This window comes from Spea bombifrons, chromosome 7, assembly GCF_027358695.1.
Source record: "Spea bombifrons isolate aSpeBom1 chromosome 7, aSpeBom1.2.pri, whole genome shotgun sequence".
In the NCBI taxonomy this organism is placed as follows: domain Eukaryota; kingdom Metazoa; phylum Chordata; class Amphibia; order Anura; family Pelobatidae; genus Spea; species Spea bombifrons.
Window position 1 is genome coordinate 25,500,128 of NC_071093.1, and position 16,161 is coordinate 25,516,288.

General features: G+C 37.9%; 1 protein-coding gene across 1 annotated transcript; it reads left to right on the forward strand.

The window, feature by feature from the left end:
- Positions 1-1,273: 1,273 nt before the first annotated feature.
- Positions 1,274-13,025, forward strand: ZC3H15 (zinc finger CCCH-type containing 15). Its single transcript, XM_053470687.1, has 10 exons — positions 1,274-1,445; positions 2,588-2,689; positions 5,545-5,656; positions 9,260-9,412; positions 9,500-9,591; positions 10,712-10,894; positions 11,250-11,396; positions 11,589-11,693; positions 11,850-11,979; positions 12,371-13,025. Exons 1-10 carry the CDS (start codon positions 1,281-1,283, stop codon positions 12,547-12,549), a joined length of 1,368 nt encoding a protein of 455 aa, XP_053326662.1. The 5' UTR covers positions 1,274-1,280; the 3' UTR covers positions 12,550-13,025.
- The last annotated feature ends 3,136 nt before the right edge of the window (positions 13,026-16,161 follow it).

Below are 16,161 nucleotides of genomic sequence, written 5' to 3' on the forward strand. Positions count from 1 at the left end.
GGTTTAAATCAAACATGCTCTTGTGAGCAATGGGAGGAAAAAAAACAAGTGGGGTATCCCCATTGCAACACTTAGAGCTGCATTAAAACATTATCTGTCGCTAGCACCTGACCGCTATCCGTTTAGCAAGGATATTCCCAGGTGTAGCATCCTTGTGTTCGAGAGGTTGTTGAAATAGGAGCGATATGTTGCAAATTTGGTGAGCCCATTGAAAAAATGTGGGAAAAGGTCTTCAGAATGGTGAATAAAGCCACTGCTCTTGCACTGCCCAATCCCCCCCCCCCCCGAAACTGCACTGCTCTACTTCCTCATCCCAAACACATTGGCTGGCACCAAAAAAAAAAAAAAACTGCTACCAAATTAGCACTTGCTGTAAAATGGAAAACATCCAAGTTGGAAGATAATTTCTACTTTAGGAATCTAATAGAGAAAATGTTTCATACACTGTTGAATTCTGTTACCATATACAGCAAATTATAGAACATGTGGGTGCTCAGTGATTCTTACCTATGGTTCTGAGCTAAATATGAGAGGCCCGGTCCCGAGGGGTTTACTGGTTATTTAGCGCTTAAGCATCTCTTGATGTACCATAGCATACTTAGACATGCAGCAGGCAGTTTGTTAGATTACAGGTGTGATATTGACTTTTATATTTCTATTTTTTTTACTAAAGTATTTTAATTGGTTATTCCTGCATAAACCAAAATGTAAAAGTATTTTATGTATTTAATTGGGATTGTTTGCTTTTTTCTCATACTTAAATATTACACAATTTCGAGAATTTGGCAACTTCTTTTCATGAACTTTTGTTTCTAATTTACTTATAAATGCTTCTCGTTTAGCTTCCCGTTGGCTGTATACTGGAGCGAACACCAGCATGCCTGAAGAATATAGGAATTTCAATTGCATCTGGAACAGTCACGTGACTCTTCCTGACCCAATAACCTATATACCTATAAACAAACCCGCCAACTCAGTGCTCCCACCATAGAATGTAAGAGCGAGACCTATGTTTATGTAGAATTATGGTATTTCACCATAACATACTTTTACAAAAACATGCGAATCCATTCGGTAAGTTGGTTTACATTTAATGAAATTCCGCACTAGTATTAGACGACATTCCCAAAATACATTGGTGCCCCTTATTATTTTCCCCAGCAGTGGCCGCTACACGTCGCTTCTTTACCGGAAATCTCAACACGAATTGACTGAATCAGAGCTCAAAGGTTTCCCCAGTCACTTCTCATTTTTGTGCTAGTCTCGCGTTATCTGCAGCAATGTTACTTACGTCACTACCGGTATCCTACGAGTGCCGTAAAGTGAGCTGCCTAGCGGCCCACTGCAGGTCTGGGGTGAATTGTACCGCAATGCCGCCCAAGAAACCGTCGGCGCCACAGGCTAGCAAGAAAACTGACCAGAAGAAGAAGGAGAAAGTAATAGAGGTTGGTGCGGCGGTACCTAATTCATTAAACTATTAGATGGTCAAGTAGGACAAGTGCCGAATGCTGCTGTTTCGCGGCCTACGGTGCACATGTCAGTCCGGCCGCTTGGAAATGTGACACACACCGCTGAAACATCTGTAGCGCTTTCACACGATTTTCTTATCATACTGATCGAAATCCACTCGTTTGGTTTATGAGCCTTGGATCCTTTAGTAGAGTGTCAGATGATCTCTGAACTTTTATCACCGTTAATGAAGAAGACTTTGAAAGTGTTTTCAGTGATAATGTGATTATATACGTAGTTATTGTATTCTCAAGTCAATGTATTGTTGATTGGCTGAGCAACCTTTCAGACACCGAGAATACATTGGTGTGGATGTACAAAGTTGCTCGATCATTTATTACTTGTAGGTGGATGACTATGAAACATAACCACGTATCTGGTCTGAGTCATAACACATTAACTGTTTAAATAGTTCCTAAGAGGTTTCGGACAACCGGTTTCAATATCTAATATTTGTATATGGAATTCCAAAGCAAGATAAAGTATGATATATATATATATATAAAGTATAATATATGAAAGATATTTGTGTTCTTTGCTTCTGTGGTTACTGTTGCAGCATTAAAGTTCCATAAATATGATTTCTAGAAGGGGAAATGTTATTTTAGACATGTCCGCTGATGACAGAATCTCCACTGTGTTTCCACATGTTTTCATTGTTTCTGATGCTTGTTGTCACCTGTTATGCTCAACAGGTCTGCGAACTATTGACACATTATTAATGCTTCTACGTTTTTGTTTTTTTTTCAAGGGATGCCCAGCACCAAAATGTTAAATTTGTGAGGAATTATTCCATCTTAGGTTGCCTCATTTCGACCATTAATACATTAGAAATTCGAGGAATGGGTTTTAGTAGTGTAAATCTGAAGGAGCCATGTTATATACAAATACTACTCCATGGACTGTTATGTCCAGTATACGTTAGTAGGTTGAAAAAAAAAAAAATTACTGGATTTTTAGAAAGCTGATCCGAAAATAAAAATGAAAGAATGGCCTTTTTCTGTACAAATGTTTCTATTCTTCAGTTGATATTGTCATGTTATTTTCTTAGCTGTTAATGTGTTGTTTTGCTTTACAGGACAAGACATTCGGCCTTAAGAATAAAAAGGGGGCCAAACAACAGAAGTTCATCAAAAATGTTACTCATCAAGTTAAATTCGGACAGCAGAATCCTCGACTGGTAAGCTGCCGCTTGGAGTTAATTTTCTTCTAATTTTGAACTTCACCTTAATGGTAATATTTTGCAACATGACTTACCTTGTAATTCCTTCTTTATAGTATTACCACACTTTTCCTTTTCTAAGTGGAGAGGATATACCCTCTTGTATGCACCATTTGCAGTTAACTAGGCCAGCTGCGAAACAAATCTATCTGCCAGCCATATGTGTTGGCTGTTTACTTTATGTGCCCTCTAAAACAGAGGCCTCGTTGCACAGCATTTTAACCCCACAATATATAATGCTTCCAGTTGGTTTTATGTGTTGTCAGTTTTTGTGATACTTGATTTACATAACAATGTAAACATTTTAAATCGTGTTTTTTCAGTAGGCGTATTGTGCGATCTCATGTTTAATACAATCCATTTTAGCATTAAGATAAAAAGTTAATGCTGAGCTGTCATGCCTGTGCTGTTTCTTATATACGTTTTTCTGGCATTGTAATTGTTAACTGCTTCAGTGTGAGCAATCATTGTATTGGGGTGTGTGTGTATAGATAAATATAGATATGTATATACACTCACTGGCCACTTTATTAGGTATACCTTGCTAGTACTGGGTTGGACACCCTTTTGCCTTCATAACGGCCTTCATTCTTTGTGGCATACTTTCTACAAGGTGCTGGAAACATTCCTCAGAGATTTTAGTCCATATGGACACGATGGCATCACGCGCTTGCTGCAGATTTGTTGGCTGCACATCCATGATGCAAATCTACTGTTCCACCACATCCCAAAATTGCTCTATTGGATTGAGATAAGGCGACTGGAGGCCATTGGAGTTCAGTGAACTCATCATGTTCAAGAAACCAGTTTGAGATGTGAGCTTTGTCACATGGTGCATTATCCTGCTGGAAGTAGCCATCAGATGATGGTTACACTGTGGTCATAAAGGGATGGACACGGTTAGCAACAATGCTCAGGTAGGCTGTCTCGTTTAAACAATGCTCAATTGGAACTAAGGGGCCCATGGGTGCCAAGAAAATGTCCCCCACACCATTACACCACCAGCAGCCTGGACCATTCATACAAGGCAGGATGGATCCATGCTTTAATGTTGTTTATGCCAAAGTCTGACCCTGCCATCTGAATGTCCCAGCTGGAATCGAGAATCATCAGACCAGGCAACATTCTTCCATTGTCCAATTTTGGTGAGCCTGTGCACATTGTAGCCTCAGTTTCCTGTTCTTAGCTTACAGCAGTGGCACCCGGTGTGGTCTTCTGCTGCTGTAGTCCATCTGCTTCAAGGTTTGACGTGTTGTGCATTCAGAGGTGGTAATGAGTGGTTATTTGAGTTACTGTTGCCTTTCTGTCATCTCGAACCAGTCTGCCCATTCTCCTCTGACATCAACAAGGCATTTTCATCCACACAACTGCCACCCGCTGGCTTTTTTTTGGACCTTTGTCTGCAAACCCTAGAGATGGTTGTGTGTAAAAATCACAGTAGATCAGCAGTTTCTGAAATACTCAGACCAGCCCGTCTGGCACCAACAACCATGCCATGTTCAAAGTCACTTAGATCCTCTTTCTTTCCCATTCTGATGCTTGGTTTGATCTTCAGCAAGTTGTCTTGACCATGTCTATCAGCAAAGTAAAACATTGCTTTTTTCAGCTACTGGATAATATTGACCAGGGGTTTTCATAACCAAAGGAGCAAAATATTTTAAAACCATGATTCCCCTTTTCCATATTTGATGAACCCGCACAAAATTATACACCATGTGGTTCATGAGAAGTAGAAATACATAAAACATAACTATTAGTGATAATAGATTTTAAAAACCTATATTAAATTTGAAAAAGAATGACATTTTTGCTTGCGTTATTTCTATACTGTGACACAGCAGGACAATTACCCACTTTATGTTCTGCTCCATCTCCTGATTAGTCATACCGCACATAAATATTTTTATGTTCCAGAGAGATTGCAGATTGCAAAAATTACAGCCTACCCAGAGGGGACCAATGGGACAGCCCAGAAGGGTCTATAAAAACCCTGCTGAGGCTCACCAGTCCTCGAGTGACCTTCCGGTGGGTGTCAGCAGTGACACCTACAGAAAGGAATGCCCAATTGGGCATACACACGATCAACTGAAGGGGACATACCAAGACATTTTGGAAAACGTTATGCTTCCAGCTTCCTATTCTATTCCAGCATGACTGTGCCCCAGTGCACAATGGAAGCTCCATCAAGACATGGTTGGATAAGTTTGGTGCGGAAGAATTTGACTGGCCTGTACAGAGATCTGACCTCAACCGAACACTTTTGGGATGGAGAATGAAAGCCGGGCCTTCTCGTTCAACATCAGTGCCTGACGTCAAAATTGCTCTACTTGATGAATGGGCAAAACTTCCCACAGAAACACTCCAAAATCCTGTGGAAAGCCTTCCCAGAAGTGCGGAAACTGTTATAGCTGCTAAGGGGGGAACCAGCTACATGTTATTGTCTGTATTTAGAATGCAATGTCATAAAAGTTCCTGTTAGTGTAATGGTCAGGTGTCCATATTTTTTTCCAGATAGTGTATGTATGCGTGTGTTAAAAATAATTGAAATGCTTTAGGGTTTCTTAATATCAACCCCGCATTATAAGGCAGGACAACACTGTAAGATAAGAGGCTATATATGAGAAGCTGTTCTTCATGGGCATGTTTTGTTTGTATAAATGGGATTGTTTTTTGTGATAAATCTGAGATTACTTTTCCGTTTCATACCCATCCTGTGTGCCAGTTTGAGCACCGGCTTTGTAGGGTTTATTTATTTTTATTTTTTTTAAACTTGTCTCTACTGTAAGGAAGTTTAAAATGCCATCATTTCACAGGTTACACAGACAGAAGGCGAAAAGAAAACTACAAAAGATGCCAAAAAGAAGGAACTTCTGGAACTGAATGATCTTTTTAAACCGGTAGTAGCTGCGCAAAAGGTCAGCAAAGGTAGATAATCTGCATGTTTCAAATGTGTTTTTAAAAGGTTTTAGAACCGTTGTCAATGTACCTGCACTCTTTCCTAGACTTCCTGAACTCCTCTGGTGGTTAGTTCATTATTTTAGCTTTGCTCATTTTGTTGTTTTGAAATCCTGGACACATCCCAGTGAATAAACGAGGAGAAACTCCAGCAGGCACATGCATTTTCAATACAAGTGATAGTGTCCCCTTGAAGGTACCATTTTCTCCCCTTGCAAATTAATAAGGGAACAGCATAATCCCCACACTCCCCATGCATTTTCTCTTAATCTGCTCCTTAGTTTTCAAATGTGTTTGTCTGCTTGCTAGTGGACACACTGTATCTTCACCATCCGTCAGCTCGATCACTAGCTTAAGAAAGAACTCTAGGTGGTCTAATGAGACTCTCCATGCATAGAAAGCTTGCCTGTTGATTTCAGTGTGAGCATGTTCTTGCCAGTGATTGGCTGCTTCCAAGAAATCAAGACTGGCATGAAAAGTCGGACTGCAGAGGAGGAGGAGCTACAACTTCTCCTTATGTTAAGCTGCCTAGGTCAAGAAATGCACTTTAAAGTACTTGCATTTAAAGTACTGAATATCTGCATTCTTCATTGATGAGGCTGTAAGTGACTATAGACTGTCTCTCAAGATTCTTGAGTGGTTGTAAATAGGGGTGAAACAACTAATCGATAAAATCGGTAATTAAAATCGTTGACAACGATTTTCATTATCGATTAGTCGAATCGATTTTTATCGATTTATAAAGAGTCTTTTTCAGAGCAAATGCTCTGAAAAACTTCTCTCCTTATATAATCCTACCTCAAACAGAGATCGGATTATAACACTAGAATCCAGATCCCCCGCAACGCTGCAGGGGAACCTGGATTCCCCTCACTGTCGGCCGGTCTCTCACTTCCGTCTCTCTCCCCCCTCCCATACACCTCTCTGACTCCTCCCCCTCCTATACATCACTCTGCCTCTCTCCCGACTCCGTTGCTGACAGGCACTTTCGCTGCAGCTTCATAGAAGCCTCAGCGTAAGTGAAGGGCAGTAACGGAGGCTGGGAGTATGGGGGGGGAGGCAGAGTGGAGTATGGGAGGGGGGAGGCAGAGTGGAGTATGGGAGGGGGAGGAGCTAAAGTGATGTGTGGGAGGGGAGGAGCCAAAGTGATGTGTGGGAGGGGAGGAGCCAAAGTGATGTATGGGAGGGGGAGGAGGCAGCAGAGTGGTGTATGGGAGGGGGGGGAGGCAGCAGAGTGGTGTATGGGAGGGGGAGGAGGCAGAGTGGTGTATGGGAGGGGGAGGAGGCAGAGTGGTGTATGGGAGGGGGAGGAGCCAGAGTGGAGTATGGGAGGGGGAGGAGCCAGAGTGGTGTATGGGTGCGTTATAGTGGTGTATGGGGGGTATTATGAATTTCAGGGCATATAGGGGGTATAAGGCATATCGATATTAGGCATATCAGGGGGCATAAAACATATCTGGGGGTAAAAGGTATATCGGGGCCTCAGTGGCATATAGGGGGTATAAGGCATATCGATATTAGGCATATCAGGGGGGCATAAAACATATCTGGGGTGAAAGGTATATCAGGGGGCTCAGTTGCATATAAGGAGTATAAGGCATATCGGGCACAGTGGCATATCAGGGGGCACAGTGGAATCTGGCATATAAGGCATATCAGGGGCAGAGTGGCAAGCTGGGGGTCAGATGTGCATAACTGGGGGCAGTTTGGTAAATAAAAAAAATTAAACAAGGCTTTTTTCTCAGTTATTAAATATGAAAGTTAACATATGAATTGATATTTACTAATAACTTTGTATTAAAACCTAGTTTGAGAAACACCGTGTTTGGGTTCTTGTAGCTTTTATTATGTCAGTAAAATAAGAAGGTGAATAGAGAGAGACCATTGCAATAAAGAGATGAAAGTGTAAATTGTACGTTTTTTATTACATTATTTTAAATTGAAAAAAGTTGCATTTTTTTTTTTATTTGATCGAAAAAATAATCGGCCAACTAATCGATTATTAAAATAATCGTTAGTTGCAGCCCTATAAGGCATATCGATATTAGGCATATCAGGGGGGGCATAAGACATATCTGGGGGTAAAAGGTATATCAGGGGGCTCAGTTGCATAACACTGGCATATAAGGAGTATAAGGCAAATCGGGGGCACAGTGGAATCTCTGGCATATAGGAGGTATAAGGCATATCTGGGGGCAGAGCAGCAAGCTGGGGGTCAGATGTGCATAACTGGGGGCAGGTTGGTAAATAAAAGAAAATATAAACAAGGCTTTTTTCTCGTAGTTTTTATTAAATATGAAAAATAGTTAACATATGAATTAATATTTACTAATAACTTTGTATTAAAACTTAGTTTGAGAAACACTGTGTTTGGGTTCTTGTAGCTTTTATTATTATGTCAGTAAAATAAGAAGGTGAATAGAGAGAGGCCATTGCAATAAAGAGATGAAAGTGTAAATTGTACGTTTTTTATTACATTATTTTAAATAAAAAAAATTGAATTTTTTTTTATCCGATCGAAAAAATAATCGGCAAAATAATCGTTAGTTGCTGCCCTAGTTGTAAAGGGGGTACTCGGCTGTTACCAGTGTTAATGTTAAAAAGATTATGTACACCACAGGTGTTGACCACCCCAGATATAATAAATTAGTGCAAGCTTATATTGTACCTTTTCTCCATATCATGTTTATGGAACTCGCATATACAAGACATGATGACATAACATTTTTATATTTTTTTATTTTAGAAATATCATCTTGGTGTCCTAAATAACTGCCTGCTTAGTTTTATGGTTAGTCTTGAATTAAATTACTATATACCCGAGCAAGGAAAAGAAAAGTATTCCCATCGAAACATAAACAGAAGTTTTGTTTTTTTGCAAAATGTCAGTGTGTCATTGAACACAACATCACAACATTATTTTTTGCCATGATTGCTCCATTTCAGTAATAATAATAATAATAAAATAATTCACTGATGACGGGCTTTCTACTAGGCTAGAAGTTTTGGTTAGTGACCACTATCAAATGCTGAGAGCAAACTTAGTTTAACATGCAGTCATAGTAACAACCATAGAACAAACACCGAAAAAAGTTACCTGCGTACTATCCCAAACACCTGTGCTTATATAGACAAATGGAGGTTTTTAGTTTCACTCCAATGGCCATTAAAATGGAAGCTCGCCTGCCACGTCACGGCAAACCTCTTAGGCGAGTCCTACACTATACAATTCACCTTGCTGCTGTGAGCTAAAGGTAAGAACCATAGTCTGGTTATATTTGGTGACTGCTTCCTATAAACCTTAGTGATTTAGTATAAACCTGCCTTACCCAGACTTCCCAGCTTTTGCTCTCCTAATATAATATGTTGAATCAGGCATTTTGAGTTTAGGGGTCGTGTGTCATTTACATTTCTGATGTTCATGTGGATATTTTCAGGTCTGTTTAGCATTTCTGTATGGATTTGGGGGGGGGGTGATTTTCTTGATCTTTTGGCAGGCGTTTCGGTTTAATGTTGCTACTTTATTTTATCTTCTATTTTATGTTAAAAATCTTAAATATTGTTATATCATAGGTGCAGATCCAAAATCCGTAGTCTGTGCATTCTTCAAGCAAGGCCAATGCACCAAAGGTGATAAGTGCAAGTTTTCTCATGATCTGTCTTTGGAACGCAAATGTGAAAAAAGAAGTGTTTACGTTGATGGAAGGGATGACGAACTTGAAAAGGGTAAGATTACTGGTTAAGTCTTGACAAAAAGCAGATATGTGAATGTCTTGCAAACAACTGACTTGAATTAAAACTACTTATCCACAGACACAATGGAAAACTGGGATGAAAAGAAGTTGGAAGAGGTGGTAAACAAGAAGCACGGTGAAGCTGAAAAGAAGAAGCCCAAAACAGAAATTGTATGTATTTTTTTCTTAGTTTGTGAAACACAATAATTTATTTAATATTTATCTGCTCTGTTTCAGTACACTAACGATGCATTTTCATGGTGTTTCAGACTTTTATATTTCTCAAAATGTCTTGTTTTTACTATTGAAAAATTAGCCTTTGTATCCTGGAGAGTTTCTCTGTTAGTAACACAAGCCTTGTCAGTTTCAGGTGTTTAGCACATTAGCCTGTCTAGCTGAACCCAGTCACTTAGGTAGAATGTGTTGGCAGTATATAACTAAGTTTTGAGACCAGACACTGCTGTCTTTCTCCTGGAAGATGCAAAGTAATTGAAAGAGCATCTTTTGTTTCTGATATGCCCATAGACTTCTCTAAAATGGCCACAAACTCACACAAACCTGATGATCATTTTGTTGTATACTTTAATCAAGGTTCAAGTTGTCTGTTTCAACATTAATGACTACACTGCTTGTTTCCATATTAAAGCAGTCTGGGCCTGGGATAAATTAGACTTAATGTGCATAGTTTTGAAATGCTGATTAATAACCATTCATAGTCATGACACCACTTAATGTTTGCTGGTGGACCAGCAAGCTGTAGCAGTGCTGGAGCTAAGCCTGGTCCAGCAATTTAAGTTAATGTTGCATTGCACTCAGGGCTGATGGGCTTGAAGTGATAGAGGGTAAAACAGTGAAGGAATTTAAACTTGCCTGGTATTCATATGGCTATCCTAACTCTAAGATGAGACCAAGGACTGTTTATGGCCATAGAGTCTTTACGTATGGAAACATGGGCAGACTTGATAGCCCAAAATGGTTCTCATCTGCTTTCAAATTCAGTAGAGGAAGTGCCTTTGTTTCGGTTTGTGCTTCTCCTTTGCTAACCATAGAGGCCTGACATTGAGTGTTAATCTGATTCAAGCCTATACGAGCTAACTCATCCTTAGTCATGGTTCATCCAAACAGATATTTCATTTTATTTATCTGTGTATACATTAGTCATGCATCTCTTAATAAGTGTGTGATGTCCATGCACACAATCAAACCCACATTATGAAAGTTTTTTGTATATAAGCATGTGTGTGTGTGTATATGTATGTATGTATATTTATTTATTTTCCATGTGTTGTAGGTTTGCAAGTTTTTCCTTGATGCGATAGAAACCAACAAATATGGATGGTTTTGGGTGTGTCCTGGTGGAGGGGATACATGCATTTATCGTCATGCCCTCCCTGCTGGTTTCGTGCTTAAAAAAAACAAAAAGAAGGAAGACAAGGAAGAGGAAATTTCATTGGAAGATTTAATAGAAAAAGAGGTATGCCAGTCCTTGAATAGTTTGGGACGCATTTACTAATAGCTCTTGTATACATTTTGTTCCACTTTTATTGCTATTTTTGTTTTTAATAACAAACTACCGTACAGTATTTCTTGGAGAAATGCAATATAGTGTCTCCCTAATAATTTGTATGCGATATAACTAGAGATTTGCAGCAACCTTTTTCAATAAGCAAAATATCTATATTTTTTTTAATGTCACCAAAGGTGAGATAAACCAGGCTCGAAAAGTTGATATTGTTACCCTGTGTCTAATTTCAAGTGATCCGTTGTTTTAATATAAGTAATCTAAACTACAAGGTATAATTCTAACTGCTTTTATTTTCTCACATTAGCGGGCAGCTCTTGGACCAAATGTTACTAGAATCACGTTAGAATCTTTTCTTGCATGGAAAAAAAGAAAAAGACAAGACCGGATTATAAAAGCTGAAGAAGAAATGGAAAAAAGAAAGGCTGATTTCAAAGCAGGGAAATCATTGGGGGTATGTGACACCAGAGGACATACTAGTACATCTTGTTGCATTAAGCTTCAGCAGAGCTAAATTTCTTGCTGGCGCCAAAATTCATTTCTCCAAGCTGAATGATTTAATGTGACAGTGTTCATAATAGCTGGAATGTCCATTTTAATATGCTGTGGTATTGTTGACCTAATTACATATGCTCTATGTTAATAGGTCAGTGGCCGAGAAGTGTTTGAGTTTCGACCTGAGCTTGTTGACGATGATGATGAGGAAGCAGATGACACACACTATACACAGGGAAGGGATGACGATGAGGAGGTGAGTAGGCACTTCTGTATTTAATGTTAGACATTTAATATTATGCATTAATGTTCCAGTGTAAGGGCCAGGATGCCTTCATATTATATTTAAAATGCATGTTATGAATGTAGATTATTTTTTTAAAATCTGTATAAATATTGTGATTCTTTTAAGGCTGATACTACAGATAACATTCAGGACATAGACTTGAGTCGGTTTGTTCTAAAAGATGTTGATGAAACTGGCATAACGGTTGCAAGTCTGGAGCGCTTCAGCACGTCCAATACACCGGCAGAAAAAGATGGTAAGTGCTCCTTGCTGTCTCTAGTTTTCACAACCTTATTAGTTTTTTCCCCACCATAAAAACTGAAAGAATAATAAGGCAAAAACCTTTCAGAATATGCTATCATGGTTTTGACTTACGTTTACTATATCTTCTGTATATAGTTACCACACGTGCAGGAAATATGCAGCGTTTTACTATTTTCCACTTGAAATTAAGAAATTACCTGCCCTCTCTTGCTCTACTGTTTTAACTAAAAGAATGTCATAAATACACCTCAAGATCAGGCCCTTAATCTAATCGGGTAGACTAGAATTAAAAAAAAAAATATCGATTTCTGGCACATAGTACTTTGTTGTCCTACAAAAAAAAAGTTTGTAAATATACTGTTTTATTTATTTTTTCTTCTCAGACATAAAGCTAAGTGAGGCATCAGGAGGGGAAATTGAAAATGGAGCGGAAAGTGGCCATGAAGATGATGATCTGGAACATGACTTGGTTGATGCTGTCCCTGTTGATGAAAATCTATTTACTGGAGAAGATCTAGATGAGCTTGAGGAAGAACTAAACACACTTGATTTAGAAGAATGAATATTTGTTTTCCCACCATTAAAAGTGGTAGACAATCCTGTCTATCTTTTCCAGTCTAGGATTTTGTACCAGAATGTTAAGGATTTCTCCAGCTGCTTCTAAAGGCCATGTCAGAATTTTTTTTTTTTTGTGTTTTAAATTCCGATACTTAACAACCCACAAAATGTCAGAATAATTTGTTGTGAAAAAATCATATTTGGATATAGTGGTACATTACTTGCTGATTCAACTAAAATGGTCATTTCATAGTTTTAACCTTCAAATCATAAGTTGTTTCCAAAGATATAGTCCATTTTGAAAATGTATTTAAAGTTTTTTTTTCTTCCTTTTTTGTTTTGTTTGCTAGTATTTGGAACTGTTGAAGATTGCCATTTTTGTTCCTTTCAAAAATGTACCTTCAGATTATATACTACATTTGAAGTATCACTGATCCTCTTGACATCAAATTGTAAATAAAAGTTATGTGGTCTTCATCATTTTTTTGGCAGACTTTTTTTCTTTCGTTATATTTATTAAATGGCCTCAAAAAGTTTATCGATTTGAAACCTGAACAGACTGAACAGCAAAATGTTCTTGTTCTGTACGTATAGGAATGTAGATCATCTTGCGGACTGCTCACTTTATCTATAAGAGACAAATTGTGTGTGATTGAAAATATATACCCCTTGTAAGTTCATAGATTTGTCCATCAAATCCGAGTTGGACCTTGGTTGTATTTTTCTTGATTGAAAATAAGTGATTACTTGGAATCCTGCCAAAGCTAATGTATAAACAGATCCCAAGTTTGTTGTGGGGGGGACTCACTGATTTAGAGGCGAGTTTCCACATGTTAAGAAAACTCCTCTCTGTTAAGTAAATCTCTGAACTTATACCAATATTATCGTACCTGATCTGCCTTGGTGTGGTTTATCAAAATCCTAACTGGGCTTTTGATGCAGGTAGTATAGATGTTAACTTTAGATTTACTCACTAGATTGGAGCACATTTGAATGCTAATTTGTGTATGAAAGTGCCTTGATGTGAAAATATGCTTGCCAAAACGAAAAGGAGAGAAACTAACTTCAATGCAGCATATTGGTTACAGCACCCTTCACTGCACTCCAGCACTGTAAAGTTTAACCACACACATTATTATTGTTTCATATAGCGCCATCATATTCTGTAATACTGTGCAAGAGATAGCAGAACAATTTGACATACAGAAACCACGAGTGAGGAGGGACCTGCTCAAACGATCTTACAATCTACAACATATAAAAGTTAACATACAAAAACATACATTGCCTAAATCTGAATGAGTTGCAATATAAATTAGTACCCACAACATTGGCGAAAACGTTCCCTAATAATATACCGAATTGTTGGAGATGTGGAAATTATAAAGGAGATTTCCTCCATATATGGTGGGGATGTACCATGCTAAATAGAGTTTGGTTGAAAGTATCAAAGAAACTTACAGATCTATTTGGCCCTCACTGGGAATTAACACCAGATAGAGCCTTATTACATATAAATTTGAACAAATGGTTGGGGTGCAGGTACATGTAAGGGAAGAAAAAATATAATATAGTGTAAAAAGTATAAATTAATTGAAATAAGTGATGTTGTGGTTGCACTCGCAAACGGATTAGATGCTTCAGGCCCATCAAAGTGTGTTGATAAAGTATCTTTTATTGATCTTCATATAGAATCTATAAAAACTATCTATAACTCCATTCTGTCTCGCGTTTGGCCAGCTATTCCTTTATATTTCCTGCAGGCCAATGTGGAGTAACTTCTCCTGAGGAAGCCGACTCGGCGAAACGCGTCGAAGGACTACACGGGACATTTCTTCGATCGAGTTCTGGTGGACTTTTAATCTAACGATTTTATATGCACTTTGTGCATGGACAAACCGTGAGTGCATTTTTATCAGCTATATTCGCTTGTTTTGAAGATACTGCACTATTTTCAGCTTGTTTTTATAGATTCTATATGAAGATCAATAAAAGATACTTTATCAACACACTTTGATGGGCCTGAAGCATCTAATCCATTTGTGAGTGCAACCACAACATCACTTATTTCAATTAATTTATACTTTTTACACTATATTATATTTTTTCTTCCCTTACATGTACCTGCGCCCCAACCGTTTGTTCATCTGTATATCCACACTTTGAGGAAGAGTGTTTTTTGGGTTGCTGCGGTCATTTGGGAAGTTTAAAAAAAAAAAAAAAAAAAAAAAAAAATCACTTTCACTTATTTTCACCAACACCTGTGAGCACGAGAATTAGGTTCACTATAGTTTTTCTTACATATAAATTTACCTAAAGCTTCAAACCAAGACCTACAATTTTTATTACACCTTTTGATGGCTATTAAGATAGTAATAGCTAGAAATTGGAGAACTCCAGACCCGATTTTGTGGATAAAAGTAAGATCTCAAATTCTACATCAATGCTATATGGAGAAATTGGTTCTAACTCATGATAGAGGGACTAATAAAACCCATGAAATATGGGAATATTGGATTAAAACCCTTTTAGAGGGTAAATTGGATTGGTAATATGTTTGGCCGCCTATTCTATAATTATTTCTTAAAAATTATCCTAATGAAGCACTTTGGGCGAAATAAATTGAGCAAACACTAAACCCCAAAAAAGTCAAATAACATACTCAACTAATACATTTATTTTTAGCAACATACGAGATAATGGAATCCATGAAATGTCTTGTTTGTAACTGTGGGTGTTTTTAATTGTATGTTTTATTTGTTGTATGCTTATTTATTGTTTTGTGGTTTCCTTTTTTTGTACTTTGTATAAAAAAACTAATAAAAAAAACATATAAAAGTTACACTTCAGCACCTATTTGGCATATTACATTTTGTCCTCACACAATATTTTGCACTCCAGCATTGAAAAGTTTAACCCCTCCGTGACAAAGACTGATTCTATTTTTTGTACCCTTTATGACAATGGCTGTTTTATCGTTTCTGCGGTGTTTGTGTTTAGCTGTAATTTTCTCTTAACCCATTTACTGAACCCACACAAGTTATATATTGTTTTCTTCAGGATAAGAGGGGCTTTCTTCACACACCATTATTTTTTCATATCATGTAATTTCCTATAATAAAAATAATAAAATACGAGGAAAAATTAAAAAAAAAACAATTTTCTCACTTTTATTTGAAAAATATTTTATTCATCATCAAAAACTAATGAAAAAACCTGCTGAATAGATTCTACTATTTGTCCTGAGTTTAGAAATACCCAATGTTTTTATGGGTTTTTTTTGCTTTCTTCTTCACGTTACGGGGCAAACCATATATTTTTGAATACTAGACACCCCAGGGTATTTCCGATGCTGAAAGTTTAAACCTTTCCATGCACTAATCCCATCACCAGCCCTTGTCAAAGTTTGTGATGGTAATTGTTTTTGGTGGGTTTTTTTACACGCTTTGTACTTCAGGTGTGAATTTACAGCTCCTGGTATAGGTCACTGTCACAATATGTGTTCAGCAACATCTCCTGAGTACAGTGATACCCCACATACATGGGTTTGTCAGATTGGAACATGAGCAATTCAGTTGTTGGAACTTGGAAGTTTTACATCTGGGTAAAGATAAAT